Source organism: Stegostoma tigrinum, chromosome 18, assembly GCF_030684315.1.
Source record: "Stegostoma tigrinum isolate sSteTig4 chromosome 18, sSteTig4.hap1, whole genome shotgun sequence".
Classification (NCBI taxonomy): Eukaryota; Metazoa; Chordata; class Chondrichthyes; order Orectolobiformes; family Stegostomatidae; genus Stegostoma; species Stegostoma tigrinum.
Window position 1 is genome coordinate 6,458,530 of NC_081371.1, and position 20,022 is coordinate 6,478,551.

General features: G+C 44.5%; 1 protein-coding gene across 1 annotated transcript in view; it reads left to right on the forward strand.

Annotated features, from left to right (window-relative positions):
- LOC125460920 (uncharacterized) overlaps positions 1-20,022 on the forward strand; it is an 83,433-nt gene that overhangs the window by 2,810 nt on the left and 60,601 nt on the right. Inside the window, exons 3-10 of the mRNA XM_059652623.1 lie at positions 281-385; positions 506-862; positions 1,875-1,997; positions 4,380-4,502; positions 6,886-7,008; positions 9,310-9,435; positions 13,970-14,095; positions 17,768-17,953. Coding sequence (XP_059508606.1) covers positions 281-385; positions 506-862; positions 1,875-1,997; positions 4,380-4,502; positions 6,886-7,008; positions 9,310-9,435; positions 13,970-14,095; positions 17,768-17,953 — 1,269 coding nt within the window. The remainder of the gene's footprint in view (positions 1-280; positions 386-505; positions 863-1,874; positions 1,998-4,379; positions 4,503-6,885; positions 7,009-9,309; positions 9,436-13,969; positions 14,096-17,767; positions 17,954-20,022) is intronic.

Genomic DNA, 20,022 nt, shown 5'->3' on the forward strand with positions numbered 1-20,022 from the left:
ATCTACTTATTAAAGAATTTTCAGATTAAGAGACCATAACAGAATTCAGAAAATAAAAATTGCCGGGGGTGACTGAAGTCATCACTGTTATCTCCTAAGTGACTCAGTAACGGCCTCTAAATGCTTCCTCCCTTTCATGAGCTTATTCTCACCCTGATGCTAGTGCCTGGCCCCTTTCCATATGACAGTTTCACAGGTGCCCACCAGACAAGGAACAATTTTGCAGCTTGCTGATGATTGTCCACAACCGGGCCTAATTCTCCCCTCACTTTGTGTTTAGACACAAGCACCTTCCAGTTTGACTCTCTGGACACCAGTCAGGAGTTGGGATCATCAGTGATTTCACTTGCCAGCCCAAGAGAGCTCAGACCAATTCTAACACCCAGTAAGACAACAAGGTGCAGAGCTGGATAAACACAGCAGGCCAAGCAGCATCGGAGGAGCAGGAAAGCTGACGTTTCAGGCCTAGGCCCGGCCGCCGCCAGGCACGCCACTTTCGGTACAGCGAACGCCATTGACACCGCTGCTGATGCGGCTCCCTCCGTTTCCGAGGCCAACACCGCAGACATCAAAGATGCCCCTGCTGACACTGCTGCTGCCACCGCAGCCAACATCCAGGACCTACCGACTGACCCCGCTCCGCCCACCGCCTACCCTGCTCCAGCCACCGTCGAGGCCGACATTGCTCCGCCCGCTGCCGTCGCCGCACAGCCCACCGCCAACGTCGTTCCGACCACCACGGCCGCTCCGCCCACCACCTCAAGAGCCAGCAGCTCCAGAGGAGTCAACAGCACCCAGCCCTGCCGTGTCTTCACTATCCCCCCAGACTGCCCCCTTACTGGAGACGAACAGTCAGTCCTCAGTAAAGGGCCCACCTTTGTCCCCCTCCACCCAAACACCAATGAATATCGCTCATACTTGGGCGTTGAACAGTTTTTCCACCACCTCCACACTTACTTCTTGAACTGTGAGCCTAACTCTTTCTCTACTGACCCCTTCTCCCACCTCCAACACACCCCATCCTCCTGGTCACAACCTCCAGGCCTCCTACCCTCCCTCGACCTCTTCAGCTGCCATCACGACATCGATTGCCTCAAAATCTCCACCCCTCTCAACAGCTCCAACCGCTCGACCCCCCTCTCAACCGCTCCAACCGCTCGACCCCCTCTCAACCGCTCCAACCGCTCGACCCGCTCCAACTGCTCCAACCTCTCCCCCACAGAACGTGCAGCCCTCCACTCCAATCCCAATCTCACCGTAAAACCCGCGGACATGGGAGGCGCAGTTGTAGTAGGGCACACTGACCACCCATCACCGAGGCCAGATACTAGCTTTCTGATACCACCTCCTATCACCCCCTTGGTCATGACCCCACCCCCAAGCACCAAACCATCATCTCCCAAACCATCTACAACCTCATCACTTCAGGTGACCTCCCACCCACAGCCTCCAACCTCATAGTTCCCCAACCCCATACTGCCCGCTTCTGCCGCCTTCCCAAAATCCACAAGCCTGCCTGCCCTAAAGCCATTTCTGGAGAAGGGCCTAGGCCTGAAACGTCGGCTTTCCTGCTCCTTGGCCTGCTGTGTTCATCCAGCTCTACACCTTGTTATCTCAGGTTCTCCAGCATCCATAGTTCCTACTGTCTCTCTAACACCCAGTTACTATCTGAACTGAGCTCAGTACCGAGTGAGAATGGGAACTGGGGGCGATCTGAACTGGAGGTTCAGTGCTCAATCACATGGCACATTGATCCAGCGAATAAACAGCAGGAATCAGTTTGTCATTTATAAGAATCGTATGGTTCAAGGCTAACCCTGAGTCTGTTTAGAAAGGCTAAGATTCACAAAACTTCCTTTCTTCCTAAACCCCAGATGTGGATGAGTGTGAAAGTGGAATCCACGACTGTCACAGCTCGGCCTCCTGTTTGAACAGCCCCGGCTCTTTCCAATGTGTGTGTGAGGCTGGTTACACTGGAGATGGAAGGAACTGTACAGGTAACTGCTATTGATCCTGCAGTTGTGGAAATCTCTCAGCTTGTTTATTTAGCAACTTGTTGATTTTCTTCCTCTTGTTTGTGTTTACTGCTTGAAATTTGATGTGGTTTTCTTGTACTGAAGCCCAGAAAGCTAAAGTCTGTGTCATCCAAGAATTATTATTGAACCTGAAAAAAAAAGCCCCTTCTGATTGACTGAATCACATACTGTCTGAGGAGATGGAACAGATCTCTCTCTACAATTATCATCAGTTCATTTTACCATTGACAGTACCAGAATTTATTGCTGAGCTCCAGTCATTCTTGAGAAGATGACAATAAACCTTTTGTGGTCGACATATTGAAGATGCTCTGACAGTACTGCTCAGCAGTGAGTTACAGTATATGAGTGCATCAGTGATAAAAGAGCTGGGAATATGTGCCATATCAGGAGGGTTTGTGCCCTGGAGATGGTGACATTTCAATGCCCCTGGTTTCTTTGCTATTTCAGGTATTTAGGCAGGTTGCTGCTATGTGTTTATATGGCTACTGGAGGGTGTGGCAGATTAACGTTGGGCAATGGTGATATATCAAGTGGCTCCCTCTTCCTGCGATGGCATTAGGTGTTTGCAGCTTCAGTTAGTTTGTGGAGAGCACTTTACCTTGCAACTGACTTGTGCTCAGTTTGTGGTGGAAATACCTTGAAAAGCCAGTGAGTCACTCACTGCTAGATATCCAGTTGGAGATCTGCTCTAGTAGCCCTGATCTCTCTGTGACTGGTCCAGTGAGGCTAGTCAATGGTGACTGACAGGATGTTGATGGTGGGCAGTTAGTGTTATAAAGTATTGTTGACACCCCTCTGATAACTACAACCAAAACATCTAGATCAGCGCACCTCACCCTATAATTTATTAAAAGAGCCCCAGTCTGTTATAAAGGAGTGGTTAATAAAAAAAAACCCTAACACTCTCTTTGTCATCAACAAACAACAGTTTATCTAACTCTAGCAGTGAACAAACTAACAAAACTATTAACAAACCAAATAAACCCCTTTATAACTACTAACTGTTCCTGAATAAAATAAGATTATAATTGCATGCTCTTCCAATAAATACAAGTCCCACGTGTATAAAATAAAATTTAAAAAAATTAGAGTTTAGATTCCTGAAATTACAGTCAGGTTGTGTCTTCTGGAACGTTCTGTCTCTTCTCCAATGAATCCTTCTGTCAGGAATGCCTTCTCTGTGAAATTCTTTTGTCAGGAGCATTAACTGTTTGTGCCACAGGTACCTCCTAATTTAGATGGAGCTTACTGAAGGCTTAGAGTTCTGTGAGACCCAGTGATTCTCTCTTTTAGAACTGAGAGCTGTTCTCCTGGCAGATGGCAGTTGGCTCCCCCCAATTTTTCGAATGCCCTCATCTTTTATGCATATCAATTTCTACAACAGGATTGGTCCTTCATTGCTATAACCATCAGTTTAAATTTAATTGGTATTTGTTATCTAAGGGCCACATTTCAATTAATTGGCTATATTCAAAAACGTGTTGTCTTGGTAAAAATGGTGCTTTGCCTGTGATACAAATGTTTCAATTCAGGTGCTCTGTGTACCTACAAACCCTTTTTGACATCCTTTTTGAATCTCTAAGCATAGACAAAGCACATCATCTTTTAAAGGGACCATACACTGCTTCCTCCATAGCATTTTACAAACACCAGCATTATACGGACACCATATTCTAACGTCCTGCCTTCCAATCCACAAGTACTCTACCCAACTTCACAACAGTTAGCAATGGCGATGCTGTTGAATATCATGCTGATGTGATTACTCTCCATGTCTCATCATTGACAGTGACTCAACATTACAAGCTGAAGTGTCAGCTAATGTTTGGGTGTTGGCCAGGTTGTTGTGTGCAGACATAGACTGCTTCATTATCTGAGGAATTGTCAATTATTTATTTTCAATGTCAAAGCGTCTGGGAGGATGTCCAAGGCCTGACATTTCTGTTGTTTCAATGGTAATATTTCATGCAAGGACAATGGTCAAAGGAATGGAATAAATCAGACGTAACTTGATCCATAAGGAACTGAGGAGTTCCCACACTCTAAGCAGATTTGTTAAGTAGTCCTTTCTTGACCTTTAGTGACCAGTGTTCTAGACTCATGGATAAACAGCTACCACAATCACAAGTCATTCCAAGTTTGTTTTGTTTTGATGGTGATGTCTCCCTTATTCCTAGTAACATTCCAATGAATCCTGAGATCTATGATCTGAGTAGCCATCTGTGAATCTTTTCCTTTGCAAAACATGAGTTTATGTCTCAGTATCTAACAGTAAATAGTTTAATGTTCACAAAGTTAAGAGTCTCTCATAAACTCTTCATTTTTTTTTCTCAAATCCAGACGTGAATGAATGTGAAAGTGGAAGCCATGACTGTCACAGCTCGACCTCCTGTTTCAACAGCCCCGGCTCTTTCCAATGTGTGTGTGAGGCTGGTTACACTGGAGATGGGAGGGACTGCACAGGTAAATGCCAAATAATTCCCCTGAGGAAAATGTTCTCATTTCTATTTTCATCTCACTTAATATGAGATGGCCTGCAGTGTTGGTAAAGGCATCTTGTGACTGATGAACCTACTTGAGTCCTTCAATATAGCAACACAGATGTTGTATAGTTGAACTTCCAATAAGCATGTGCTGAAGCACCATGTAACATGCTCACAAATAAAAGCACATGATGCCAAAGGGATGGTTGTAATTTGGATGCCTCAGTGATTTTGGACATGAGGCTAAGAGTGGTGATCAACTGGTGCGTATCTGTCTGAAGAGAATGTGGATGTATTAGAGACAAAAAGAAACTGCAGATGCTGGAATCGAAGGTAGACAAACAGGAAGCTGGAAGAACACAGCAAGCCAGGCAGCATCTGGCAGGGAGGAGGATGGAAGCAGAGAATTTCTTCAAAGGGAAGACCTGAAGAAGGGTAATACTTGAAACATTGACTTTTCCTTTTCTCCAGATGCTGCCTGGCCTGCTGTGTTCTTCCAGCTTCCTGTTTATGTAAATATATTTTTGGTTTGGAACATCTTGAAGACTGCTGATAGCAATACCCTCACTTTATTGTGACATATTTGCAGTTATGAAACAAACCACCTGGCTCAAATTCTTTTCGCATCTACTATGCCAAACTTTCAGAATATACCATGTGTATCAGCTACTTCTATGACACCATAGAGTGTTACAATCAGCCCTTCATGAAACGTAGCCTGACATATGCCATCATAATGGTGTGAGAGTTGTGCAATGGATCCCGCAGGAATCCACTGGGTTTTTATTTTCGTTTGAAGTTTGAGCAAAGGGATTCTAATTTCAGATTTGGGCTAATACAAAATTTAGCAACAAAGGAATCGATGAGGAAAAACAAATAAACTTCTGAAGAGGAAAGTCAGGCTTGTGAAAATGGCAGACAAATGTCTGCGGCAATCTAATGCCGAGAAGCGTGAGTGGCTTATGTTGGCGCAAATGACACAGAGAAGCAAAGTTATCTCAAAGATTCCACCTCCCGAAAGCTTTGTTAGTGGAAAGACTGGCAATGCAAATTCTCCAACCTTACATGGTGCCAGTGAAAATTGCTCAGGTGGTTAAGGAAACATAGCTTTAGAAAAGGGACATTAAATACAAGAACAAGCCACTAATTTCCTTTACAAATCTGTTTCCAGTTGGGGCATTGTGTACATTTTTGAGCACCACAAGTTTCAGAATATATTGAGTCATTGAAGAGACAGGATTATGGAAACTGGAGGCCAAGCTGAGATAGTCTTGGAGTTGCTTCAGCAAGATGATATCAGGGATGATGGATATCAGTTATCCAGGGTGATTGAAGAATCTGGGATTTTTCTTCCTAGATTAGAGAAGATTAAAGAGAGACCCCATTGAAAAATCCAAAATTATGAAGAGATTTTCTTGAGTCAGTAGGAGACGAATTATTTCCTCTGCGTTATGAATGCGTTATGAACCAGAGGTTCGGCATAAATTAAAAATAAGAACTATCAGAGAAATTAGAAATCTATTCGGAGGTTTGTTAGTGCAATATCAGATGTCACAGCCAGACTTTTTCTCTTGTGGATGTATGGCACAAACATTACTTGCCATAGATCAGCCGAAGTCCGGCTCTTGCTGTGTTCAGATGCAGGCACGTCATTCTCTGAGAAATTGAAAATGACTTGTCTTCAACGTTGACAATTACAGTGCCAACTCCATGGTGTTATTTTTTTAAATGTTCTGTCTGTACAGAGGGGACATTTTGATGAATAACGCAATGTAGAAAGCTAGAGCTGACTGTTTGGAGCATCCCTGACCTGCCCAGGTAGAGATTATATTTAGAACTCTTGAATAAATTGATAATTCTAGAAAGTAGCCTGCTTGATAGTCTTTATCGGCTTCAATCACACTGCACCAAGTCATGTTCTTTCATTACCCCTCCGATCTGCATTGGATCCTCAACTAAGGCTGGAAGCTGTCCATGGTCTAGTAATCCACAATCAGTGAAATCTGTGTTCCCCATTGTATCCTCTTGTGCATTGTCAATTCCTTTGCCCTACCATTAACGACCATGTTTTCAGCTAATCAATCTACAAGATTCTCACTCCTTGCTTGTCGAAAGTGCTGGTTAAAACTTTTATCTTTATCATTTTTAGTCGCCTTATATAACTCAGCCCAATGGTGTGTGATCCTCACTACGGTGTAGTACTTTGATACACTAAAGGCACTATTATAAATGCAAGTTCCTGAACAATTATCACAGTCATAAATCAGTAACACATGTAATTGAATTGGAATTTTCTTGCCTATCTGGAGTATTCACCAAAGCTGGGAACTTCCATTGAATTCTTCTTTCTTTCCTGATCCCAGATGTGGATGAGTGTGAAAGGGGAAGCCACGACTGTCACAGCTCGGCCTCCTGTTTGAACAGCCCCGGCTCCTTCCAATGTGTGTGTGAGGCTGGTTACACTGGAGATGGGAGGGACTGTGCAGGTAAATGATGCTGAAAAATCTGCGAAATTCCCAGTTTAGATTGTTACATTTGGAAGTAGTGCTTTTCTCTTTCTCCCCCATTGCACTTTGAGTGAAAATAATGACTGAAACAAAAACAGCAGGTGCTGGAGAAATTCAGCAGGTCTAGCAGTATCTATAGAGAGTAAAACAGTGTGAGTGTTTCAAGTTGTCATGTGTGACCCCTTCTAAAATAAACTGCCCTCCACCTCCGTCGTGGCAAGTGCTTAACAGGGTAGCACAGAAAATACTGTTAGAATTTTCTTAAAGCCTCCCTAAAAGGTGCAATACCTCATCTGACTCCCGGGAATCACTTGCCCAGGAATGCTCAAACTGGCAAATAGGCATTGCTAAATGCCAACCATTTGGGCATCCCTGATCTGCCCAAGTGGAGACCATGCAAGGGTGTACCATGGAGCTTGTGAAAAGCTAAGTATTTCACCCACATATACCCTCCTGTTCAAACCGCACCAGCCCCACCTGTGGCAGAAGGTGTGGATCCGGCTTGGCCAATTCAGAACCCGTGAAGCCTGGAATGGAAGGAAACAGTGGGCTTCAGCGAACTGCTTCAGAAGAAAATATATTGGTGAAGCCACATCTGGAGTAGTCCGTCCAGTTTAGACCTCCTTACCCTAGGAAGAAAACACTTGCCCTAGGCGGGGTGTGACAAAGGTTCATGAGAATGCTTCCTGATGTGTCTGTCCAGAAGAAACGAGATCTTGAAGAGGATCTCGTTGAAAAATATCAAATATTGAAGGGGATTGACAGGGCGGATGCTGAGAATTGTGGAATCTAGAACAGGGAGGGTGGTGCAAGGGTGTTATCTCAGGATAAGGGTTAATTTAGGACTGCGATGAGGAGAAATGTCTTCATAACAAGGGCAGTGAATCTTTGGAATGCCTCTTCATTCGGTGTATTTCACACCAAAGTTGTTATGTTTAGGCGTCTACGGGAACTGAGAGAGATGTGGCTGAAATGGGGCTGGAGGTGGAAGTGGGCAAAACATTGTCCTGTGTGCTATCCGTACGAATCGTTCCTTACACAGATACAGCACAGTCATAGAACAGAATGTAATGTTACAGCTACAGGGAACACGCAGAGAAAAATCAACATGAGAGGTCCGTTCATGAGTCTGAAGCTGTTCTTGAATCTATTGGTGCGAGTTTTCAAATTCTTTTGTTCGATGGAAGAAGATAGAGTGTATAACCAGTGAGGGAGGGGTCTTTGATTGTGAAGGCTGCTTTCCCAAGGCAGTGGGAAGTACAGACAGAGTCAATAGATGGAAGTAAGAGCTGCCGATGCTGGAGTCAGAGATAACACAGCATGGAGCTGGAGGAACACAGCAGGCCAAGCAGCATCAGAGGAGCAGGAAAGTTGATGTTTTGGGTCAGGGCCCTTCTTCAGAAATCCTAACCTTTCTGAAAAGTCCTGACCCGAAACATCAATGTTACTGCTGCTGTGATGCCTGGCCTGCTGTGTTCCTCCAGTTCTACACTGTGTTATCTCAATGGATGGAAGGCTGGTTTGTGTGATGGACTGAGCTGCGTTAATAACTTGCTGCAGTTTCTTGCAGCCTTGGGCAGAGCAGCTACCATATCATGCTGTGATGCATCCGGATAGGATGCTATCTATGGTGTGTCAATTAAAAATTGGTAAGTCCTTGTGGACATGCTGAATTTCTTTAGCCTTCTGAAGAAGTAGAGCATTTGGTGTGGTTTCTGACGTGGATATTTCTTACATTTCCACCTCACCCTCCTCCAGCTCAGTCTCTTTCCCACTTTCCAGCACTTTGGCTGCAAGTGAGAACAGTTAGCTCTCTCTTGCTCTCTCTCTCTATGTGCCCATCCCAACCCTCCTATACATTCTCATTCACTCTATCTCGAGTATTCTCGTCATTTCTTCTCTCTCTCCTTTCTTCCTTCTGGACAATTAGATGTCAATTAGTAACTAAAACGTCAGCTTAGATTTTGTAAGTCGGTGATTGTAACTTGGACGAGCTAGCAGCGCACTAACGTGGTTGGATCAGCTATTCAGTGGAAGTAAACAGAATATTAAAAGTGCTGAACAGTCGAATTCCACTTGTTTCCTGCTGGCTGTGTTAGATTAAATCTACTACCCAACATATCAATAGAGTTTAAAATGTTTACAATTGAATCCGCAATGTCGGTTAAGTCGTTTCTGAATTTTGAAAGATGTGAATTTGACATATTTTAACGTTTTAATTGAACGTGTGTGGAGACGTTTTGAAAGCTAACTTGAACACGAGGGACCTCTCCCTTTCAGATGTGAACGAATGTTTACAGAACAATGGTGGCTGCTCCCAGCGCTGTGTGAACACAATGGGCAGTTTCCAGTGTCACTGTTACCCAGGATACGCCTTGGCACTCAGGAGCAACTCAACCTGCACAGGTTCGACCTTTCACATTTCATTTTGTAAACACTCCCACAGAATGTGTTTACTGAAAAATGCAGCAAGCCCTGTACTCGGCACTGTTTAATTGTACCCTTCAGCTAGGATTTAGTGGCTGCAGGTCTACATATTTGTTAATGGTTATGGTTAATGCTGTAACTCTGAATAAAGGGGCTGTCTTGTGGTGCAGTGGTAGTGTTCCTACCCTGGACTAGGGGCACCCGAATTCAAGTCCGACCTCCTCCAGAAGTGCGTAATAATATCTCTCTAAGGAGGTTGATTAACTATATATGTAGCTTTGAATATTGCAACTGGAACACTGCTGTTTGACAAACATTGTTTTACATAAATTGGTTTCTTGACTTGTGCACGTTAATATGTGGGAGAAACAATTTTGTAAATCACTTGATTGGTTGTGAAATGCTTTGGGATGTTTGAGGTTGTGGAAGGTGCTGTGTCAGTTCAGTGTATTCCCTTCATTTGAAAAGATGATACCTTGGAAAGTACGGCACACTCTCACCACTGCACTCCAACGTGGAGCTTGAGCCCATGACGGAGAGGGGCAAGTGTCACTTGAAGAAGAGCAGGCTTAAAGTTTTGAAGATTCGTAACTCGGGTCATGGATGAGGTTGCCAGTTTGATTTTTTTACAGAAAGACCACATATATGGACCAGATACTTAAAATTACCAGCAACCACCCCAACGCCCATAAACAGAGCTGCACCAGGACATTATTCAAACTGGCCACAACACACTGCAGCAACCCAGAATGGCACAAACCAGAACAGGTGAACTTGTGTGGAGTTTTAAAAAGGAATGAATACCCAAAAAGCGCAATCTGCCTTTACTCTGCGACAAACCACACAACAAGATGCAACACGGCCAGCCACGCTAGTCACCCTACATCAGGGACACATCAGAGATGACCACAAGACTACTCAGACCCCTAGGTATCAGGGTAGCCCACAAACCAACAACCACCCTGCAACAGCTACTAACATAAAAGACACTATACCCACAACGAATAAAACTAATGTAATATACAAAATACCATGCAAGGACCGTGAGAAACATTACATAGGCCAAACTGGAAGAAAGCTGACAATAAGGAAGCACAAACACCAACTAGCCACTAAGATACACAACCAATTCTCACTGGTCTCAATACACACGGACCAAGGAAGGAGACAAATTTGACTGGGACAACACGCCCATAATAGCACAAGTCAAACAGAGGCATGCCAGGGAATTCCTGGAGGCCTGACATTCCAATTGGAATTCCAGCGGCAAACACATTGAACTGAACACGATATACAAACCACTGAGAAACAGAACTAGATGTAATTCCAACCATGCCAGCAAACCGAGCCGTATAAATAACAAGCGGGGGCAGCACACCGAAGCTTCACCAGGACGCACTGACGATGTTAGCCAGCAGGGTGACGAAACGCCTGAAATTAAACACGCTGGCTCAGCGAGCAAATCTACAGCCTGAAGAAGAGCAGAGTTTTTCTGGCATCCTGGGTGGCACTTTCCCTCGATGAGCTCCTATTTCAAATGGAATGGAGTTTAAAAGTCTGGAGATCTTGCTAAAAATATCCAAGGCACTAGTCAGATCACAGTTGGAGCTCTCTAAACATTTTAGGGGGCTCTTTATCTGAGGGAAGTTATACCAGCACTAGAGGCAGTCCAGAGATGATTCGTTAGATTTGATAACCGGAATGGTGGTGGGAAGAACTAACTTAGAAGGGAAGATTTGAGTAGATCGGGCCTGTATACATAAGAACATAAAATATTGGAGCAGAATTATGCCATTCAACCCACCCAGTCTGCTTCGCCATTCTATCATGGTTCAAATGTTTCTCAAGCCCATGCTCATTCCTTTTCCTTGTAACCTTAGACACCTTGCTCATCAGGAACCCATCGATCTCTGTCTTAAATACACCCAGTGACTTGACCTCCACAGCCATCTGCAGGAATGGCTTCCACAGAGTTACCACCCTCTGGCTGAAGAAATTCCTCCTCACTTCATTTCTAAAAGGTGGTCCCTTTACTCTGAGGCTGTGCCCTTGGGCCTTTAGTCTCTCCGACTATCTTTTCTACATCCACTTTATCCAGACCACTCGGTATTCTGTAAATTTCAATGTGTGCACCCCTCATTTTTGTAAGCTCCATCGAGTACAGACCCAGAGTCCTGAGCCATTCCCCTCATGACAAGCCCATCATCCCTGGGATTATTGATGTAAACTTCCTCTGGACTTACTCCAAGGCCAGCACATCCTTCCTTAGATGCAGGGCCTAAAACTGCCATGACATTCCAAATTCAGTCTGATCACAGTCTTATACAGCCTCAGCAGTGCATCCCTGCTCTTGTATTCTAACCCCCTCAAAATGAATGCTGACATTGCATTTGCCTACCTAGCTGCCAACTGAACCTGCATGACAATCTTAAGAGAAACTTGAACTCGGACTCCTAAAAGCCTTTGTGCTTTACATTTTGGATGTTTTACCCCAAGGTGGAATACAGTGTGTACCTCTATTCATCTTACCAAAGTGCGTAACCTTACACTTTCCCATGTTGTATTCCATCTACCAGCAAAGGTTGGCAGTGTCCATCTGTAAAGGACACTGGTGAACCAGATGAGTTTTTCTGATGTCATCAACAATGTCATAGTCATCATTAGAGTTTTATTAATTCCAGATTTTTTGTTTGGTTTGGTTGAATTCACATTCCACCATCTGCCGCGGCAGGATTTAAACCCAGGGCTCTGAACTAACAGCCTAGCGATAATACCAAGAGCCCATCACCTCCCGCTATGAAGCATTGATAAAGAAGTAACGCCTTCAGAAATACGAAGAGAATCATTGACATACGTCAGTCATTCGAGATTACCCAAAGCCATAAGACAGTATAAACAAAGCATTAAGGTTCATTTTGGTGGGTATGCATTCCAAAAGCAGAGCAGTTATTAAAGTGTTCATTGATTCAGTACTGTATTTGATTATGTGAATTTGTTTATTATTTATGCATGCTGTGGTTAATCAATTAAGGTCTGGACCTTAAAATAAAGCAAGGAGCTGGAAACTCTAGTTTGAGCATAGAATAGACATTATAAAGCATTATAAATATAATCTGTTACATGCATCGAAATTAGTGTCATGTGTGCAAACTTTGAGAGGTAGGAAAAGTTAATCTCGACCATTTGCCATATTGTGCACAGATCTGGCCTTCATATAAACACAGGATATGAAAGCATAGAAGAAAAAAGCACAAAAGAAGAAAGTATAGTAATACCAGGACTGAGCGAATGTAGCTGGGTCTCCTCACGTTAGGAAAGTGACAGGAGAGACTAGTTTAAAGGTATAAATGGGATCAGTATGGTAGAATAGGGAAGAGGGTTTCTATTGTAGGAGAGTCCAAACTGTTACTATGATATAGACATTGATGAATCCAGTAATTATGTTCAGAGACTGGGAATAATGTGGAGCTCCTCTAGAAAGAGTAACTGGGGTAAATAACATACAGGAACCTGGATATTGAGAAGGGAATGACAGCATTCTGTTGTTGTGGTTCAATCAATAAATAAAATAGGAAGACCTCATGGAAGTACAAATACCCAATTAGATTTAATGGAAATTGACCTGTTTCATTGTTAAATGCTCGATGCAAAATCTTGACATTGTAATAAGGATGAGTTAATTTGTTGCATAAGTGGTTTGGCCAGTTCTGTCCTAGGGAGATTTGTGTGATCTGCGGGTGCAGAAACCATTTGTAAGGATTTTGCTGGGACTAGAGGGTTTGAGCCATAGGGAGAGGCTGAATAGATGGGTTTTCTTTATCCCCGTGGCATGGGAGGCTGAGCGTGACCTTATAGAGTTTTACAAAATCCTGAGGGACATGAACAGTGTGAATAAGCAGGGTCTTTTTCCCAGATTGGCAGAGTCAAAAACTTGGGGGGTGTTGGTTTAAGATGAGAGGGGAATGATTCAAAAAGGACCTGAGGGGTAACTTTTTCATGCAGAGGGTAGTGAGTGCATGGAACAAGCTTGCCAGGGGGTGGTGGAGGCTGGTATGATTACGACATTTGAAAGGCAGCTGAATCAGTAAATGAATAGAAAATCCTCAGAAGGATGTGGGCCAAATGCTGGCAAATAGGACTAGGTCAGATTGGGCTGTTTATTTGGTGTGGATGAGTTGGACTGAAGGGTCTGTTTCCATGTTGTATGACTCTATGACAGTAAGGTTCTCACTCAGCTACACCCTCTCAAAATCACTGGTGTTTATTTTTTAAATGCTGTGGCAAAAGCTTGTGGTGTGTAGTGGGCCAAATGTTCTGGTTCTTTTGTGATAGATTCTATAAAAGCCGTGGCTCAGGAGCAAGGATGAATCCTTGTTGTTGGATGCAAAATTTGTCCAGTTATAGCCCGGCAGAGTTATGTTGATATGTGATCCACAACCATGGGTTGTAGGTGCTCTCAACTCTTCACTCACTCTCTGATTCACTGGTGTTCATTTTTAAATTCTGCTTTCAGATGTTAACGAGTGTGTGGATCTAGCAATGAATCAGTGTGACCCAAACGCAGAGTGCCTGAACTCTGATGGTTCCTACAGCTGTGAGTGCAAGCCCTACTACACAGGGAATGGGACACATTGTGAAGGTAAGCAGCAGGGCTCAGGTCCTGTCTCACTGACGAACTGACCACAGAACGTGAAGATACACCGAGGTAGAGATTCATCTTGGGGAAACTTGCCAGGTTCTGTGTGATCATTGTTCCCCTGTGGGATTTTCTTCACTGATCTCCATTCAGGTGATGCTTAAAAGAGTAGAGACAAAATTCGACTCCCACTGAGTGCAAAAACAACCACGTTAGACATATGCTGTGCAGAGAATGTGAGAATGTGAAACTCACTTCCAGATGGAGTGGCTGAGGCAACATATGATGCTAATTCAATTAAAATCTTGGTTACAGTTGGATTTTAATAATGGATTAGTGCATTTGAGTTTGACGGCCTTTGTCTACAATAGCAGCTTGAAGGCTTTAATTCCATATAAAAATGTGTAAAATAAATCTGGAAATGAAGATACACCGGATCAGTTAAAGTGGTGATGAAGTTGTTGGATTGTTGTAAACATACACATGCTTTGCTCATGTTGTGACGAGCGAGAATCTGCAATTCTTCCTTGACTTGAATGCGGAGCTGGAAGAACACAGCAGGTCCGGCAACATCAGAGGAGTAGGAAAGTCTATGCTTCAGAACTGTTCTGAAGAAGGGTTCTGACCCAAAACGTCAGCTGTTGTGCTCCTCTGCGGCTGCCTGGCCTGCTGTGTTCCTCCAGCTCCACACTGTGTTGACTCTTACTCCAGCATCGGCAGTTCTTGCTATCTCCTTACTCGACTTGACCTGTGTTTTATTGTGCATTGAGATATCAACTACTAGTGGTTAATGGTTAGTATAATTTGCTGCCATGAATCTTCCTTCCTGTTCTGGCTGTGGAGGACTGTCTAATTACCAGTGGGAGGTGATAAAACACTACTGATTCTTAATGAGAATGGCCAATTGTCTTATGCAATAAAACCTAATTTATTGCATGATGGGACTGGGTACAAGTTACATTGATATTTAGGCATAAGTGCAAAGATGAATAATAAGTAATTTCAAAGGAGCCAAGATAACACATCTTTATCCATCAGGACCTCAAGCTAGACAGCTTTCTCTCCATCTATCAGGTTAGATGGAGCTTAATGCAGCTTCAGTATTAACTCCTTCTGAATCATTACAGTTTACAACATCACTCCCCAAGCTCTTTATCCATAGTAAATGTGAATGCATTCGGATGTTTTATTGAATTTATATTTGTCATTATATCTCTTCCCCAAGTCTCTGATTTCACAAAGTTTGGCTGTCTGTAAGTTCCACTGCTGTCCAAGAATGTGCTCTCTTTGGATTTTGGAAGATTCCAATGTCCCAACAATTAATTCTGTTTTGTCAATATTATTATTAACCATGCAAGAAGCTGGCCTACCACATCTCGAGGCAAATAAGGTGGAAAATAAATGGTATCCACTTGCCAAGATTGAAAGAAAGAAAAATTGTGACCTTTCTGTGATTTCTTTTCTCCCTTTAAACTCTTATCAGTGAAATCAACATATCCAAACACCTCATTCAACAGAAAAACAGAAGGCTCCAGTTTTCATGTATACTGATCATTTAGAAGCAAGTCAAAAAGCAACACAGTTTCAGACGGGCCTGTGTCACTGGCGATGAAATTATTTCCTTTCCTGCTCTTGCTCTTTCTCTTCAAGTTCACGAGTGTTTGTTTCAATGCGTGCCCAACAAGCTCAGTGCATTCAGAACTCCGCCAACTCCCTTCTTGAGTCAAGCACCAAGAGTGCTGGATAAACTCAGCAGTTCTGGCAGTGTCTGCTAAGAGAGAGAAACAGAGCTAATGTTTTAAGCCCATCTGACTCTTCTCCCTCCTTCCCTTGTAGAAGACTCTTGTACGACATGGGGCTTTGTACAAGTCATTCCATGTGTCCCTAGCAGATAGTAAGAACTGCAGGTGCTAGAATCGGAGATAACACACTGTTGAGCTGGAGGGGCACAGCAGGCGAGGCAGAATCAGAGGAACAGGAAAGTTGACATTTTGAGAAGGATCCCAACCCGAAACATCAATTTCCCTGTTCCTCTGGTGCTGCCTGGCCTGCTGTGTCCCTCTAGCTCCACACTGTGTTATCTCTGTACTCGGCATTGTTGTTCCTGCATCGTGTGTCAGCAGCTGGCTCAGAAAACACACTGCCCATGTTTCAACCAAACAGCTAAGTATCAAAGTCAGAGGAGAGTAGTGCCTCAAGGCGCATACCCTTCAGTTGGGGGGGTCCTGGTACAGGGATTGTGATTGAGGTGGTTGGCACAAGGACCATCTCCTTGGAGGGGATGAGGAGCCAAATGCTGGGCAACCCATCACCCAACTTGGCTCTTTCTGTCTAACAAAGAGCCATTGTCTTCCTGAGCTCAGAGAAAAAGAGAAGGTTGTTTTGGCTCAGTGGTTAGCGCCGCCGCCTCATGGTGGCAGGGACGCAGGTTCGATTCCACCTTTGGGCGACTGTCTGTGTGGAGTTTGCACATTCTCCCGGTGTCTGCGTGGGTTTCCTCCCGGTGCTCTGGTTTCCTCCCACAGCCCAAAGATGTGCAGGGTAGGCAGAACAGCCATCAGGGAGATGGGTTGGGGTAGGAAGCTCTTCGGATGGTCAGTATGGACTCTATGGGCAGAATGGCCTCTTTCCACACTGTAGGGATTCTGTGATTGAATGGGATGAAAGCAGGTGGCACAGCGATCAGTGCTGGTGATCAAAAGATGGTGAAGTGCCCTGACTGGGTACAAGGTGCAGAGGTTATGCAGCATTAGCAGTGTGGGGGATTGCCATGGGTGTGGGAAGTTGCTGCATGCAGTTGTGAGAGTGGTAAGGAATGAGCCTTGGTGGGAGGAGGGTTCAGAAGCTGAAAGTGAGTGAGTGTGAGGTAGAATCCCTACAGTGTGCAAACAGACCCTTTTGGCCCAACATTTCCACGCCGAACCCCAGAGCATCCCACCCAGACCCATCCCCCTGTAACCCACCTAATCTACACATCCCTGAACACTACAGGCAATTTAGCATGGCTGATCCACCTAGCCTGCACATCTTTGGACTGTGGGAGGAAACCGGAGCACCCAGAGGAAACCCACGCAGACACAGGGAGAATGTGCAAACTCCACACAGGCAGTCGCCCGAGGCTGGAATCGAACCCAGGTAACAGAGGGGAGATGGTGGCCCTGACTCTGACAGAGCAGTAAAGGTCATTGGCCTCTTCCCTACATCCTAGGGCGTTCCTGCAGCCAGCTGAGACTGCATTGAGCCAGTGGCAGTTTCAGACCAACCAGGCTGGCCTGGTTCGCGGTTGTGGCCTCCACTGTTGGTACTAGCTGGAGAAGTGGATGCAAACCCCCAGACACCTCCAGTCAGTACGACCTCATCCACAGGACCTCCAGTTCTCTGCCTACAAAGCAGGGCACAAAACTCCCCTCTGTCAGCCTCATCCTGGGTAAATGCCATACACCATGCAGAGCACTGTCAGTCCTTGTCCAGGGCTGCAGTGGCCTTGGAAATAAAGCATTCACAGGTTCATTCATTTCAGGACATTTGAGAGAATTGAGCTCGCCACAGACAAGTGGAGCAGGGTGGTCAAAATAACACCTCATCAAATTATCGTTAAGACCATATAAGACATTGAGGCAAACAACTGCAGCAAGCTTGTGTTGATCGGTTCATGTTTTCCTTCCCTATTTCTAGGTTGCTTTTGCCCACCAGAAATTATCCCAGGAACAGCGAATCAGCCGGCTCTTTCAGGCAATCCCTGTCCGTGTGTATCAGGCTTTATCGTGTCCAATAACTTCCCGAGTCTGTACCAGAACAGTGCAGACATGTACTGGTTCTTCAACATGGCCCAGTTGTCTAATGCCTCTCGACGATACACAGGTAAGTGGAAACTGTACTCCTGAAGGTGAAAAGAGAGACATGGAACTGATGCACCATTCCGGGTCTGGAAAGTAAACTCTTTCACTGGGAGCCAATGTGTGACCTCGTTCTTTCTCCAAGCTAGATTTTTCCATTCAGTCTGGAGCACATTTTGGAAAGTTTAAGCGCATGACAAAGAACAAAAGAGAAGTGTGGCATAGTGATAGGCCCTTTGGCCCTCCAAGTCTATGCCAATCATCATGCCTCAAACTGAAATGCAAACCTCTGCCCTTATTCAGCCCATCTCCCAATTCATGTAACCATTCAGATGCCTCTTAAATGTCGCCAATGCGCATGCTTCCACCACATCTTGTGGAAGTGCATTCCAAGCTCCTACCACTCTCTGTGTGGAAAAACTTCCCTCGCACATCTCCCTCAAACTTTCCCTTTCTCACCTTGAACCTGCACCTCCTTGTAATTGAAACTTCAGCCCTGGGGGAAAAAAACACCTCTGCCTCCTCACTTTATCTGTGCCTCTCATAATCTCTATCAGGTCTCCTGTCAGCCGCCATCTTTCCAGTGAACACAATCCTAGTCTTTTCAACCTTTCCTCATAACCAAGGCCCAAGAGATTGGGCAATGTTCTGGTGAACCTTCTCTGTACTCTGTCCAAAGCCTCCACATCATTCTGGTAGCTGCACACAATACTCCAAATGCAGCCTAACAAGGGTTTTATATGGCAGCAACATGGTTTGCCAACTCTCGTACTCCATATCCCAGCCAATGAAGGCAAGCATGCTATATATGCCTTCTTAATTACCTCGGCCGCCTATGTTGCCACTGTTAGCAAACTGTGGACCTGCATGCCCAGATCCGTCTGAATGTTAGTGCCCCTAAAGGGTTCTGCAGTATAATTACAGTATAATTCGCACCTAAATTTGACCCTTCAAAATGCATCACCATGCATTTGTCTGGATTAAACTCCATCTGCCTTTTCTGTGCCCAAGTCACCAATCTGTCCATATCTTGTTGTATCCAATCACAATTGTTGGCACTATCAGCAACTCCGCCAATCTTCTTGTCACCTGCAAACTTATTAATCAGAGCACCCCCATCTTCCTCCAGATCAAGTATATATATTACAAACAACAGAGGACCTAAGACTGATCCCTGTGGAGCATCACTAGTTACCTGTCTCCATTCTGAAAAATACCCTTCTGCCGCTACTGTATCAGTTATGACCAAGCCAGTTTTGTATCCATCTAGTTATCCCACCCTGAATCCCTTGTGGTTTTAGTTGTTTGTACCATTCCATCATGTGGGACTTTATCAAATGGCTTACTAAAGCCCATATAAACTACATCCACAGCCTTTCCCTCATCAATTATCTTTGTCACTTCTTCAAAAAATTCAATCAGATTGGTGAGACATGACCTTCCCCATACAAAACCATCTGCCTGTCACCAACTAGTCCATTTTCTTCCAAATGTGCTTATATCTTGTCCCTCAGCATCTTCTCCAAGAACTTACCCACCAAAGACGTCAGGCTCACCAGTCTATAATTTCCTGGATTATCCCTGCTTCCTTTCTCAAACAAGGGAACAACATTGGCCAATCTCCAGTTCTCTAAGAGGATGTGGAGATGTCTGCTAATGCCCAAGTTATTTTGTCCCTTGCCTCTCGCACTAACCTGGGATGGACCCCGTCTGGCCGTGGGGACCTGCCTGCCTTAATGCAGTTTAGGATATCTGCTTCAATATATTGATATTCTCTGGAGTATTCACTCATTCATCCCTGACCAGAACATCAGTCACGTCCTTCTTCTTGATGAATACTGATACAAAGTACTGATAAAGGATCTTGAGGTTGGTTGGCTCGCCAAGCTGGTTTGTTGTTCCGCAGACGTTACATTACCGTGCTTGGCAACATCCTCAGTGGAGCATCGGTGTGCTTTCCCGCCTGGTTTTTAAACTCTGGGGTCCGTTGCAATGGATTGCCTCATTCCAGGTTTCCTCCATGGTGGAATGTATATGGTGCTAATGTGTTATTTGATAGCATGCTTTGTTGAGTGCCATGCTTCCAGGAATTCT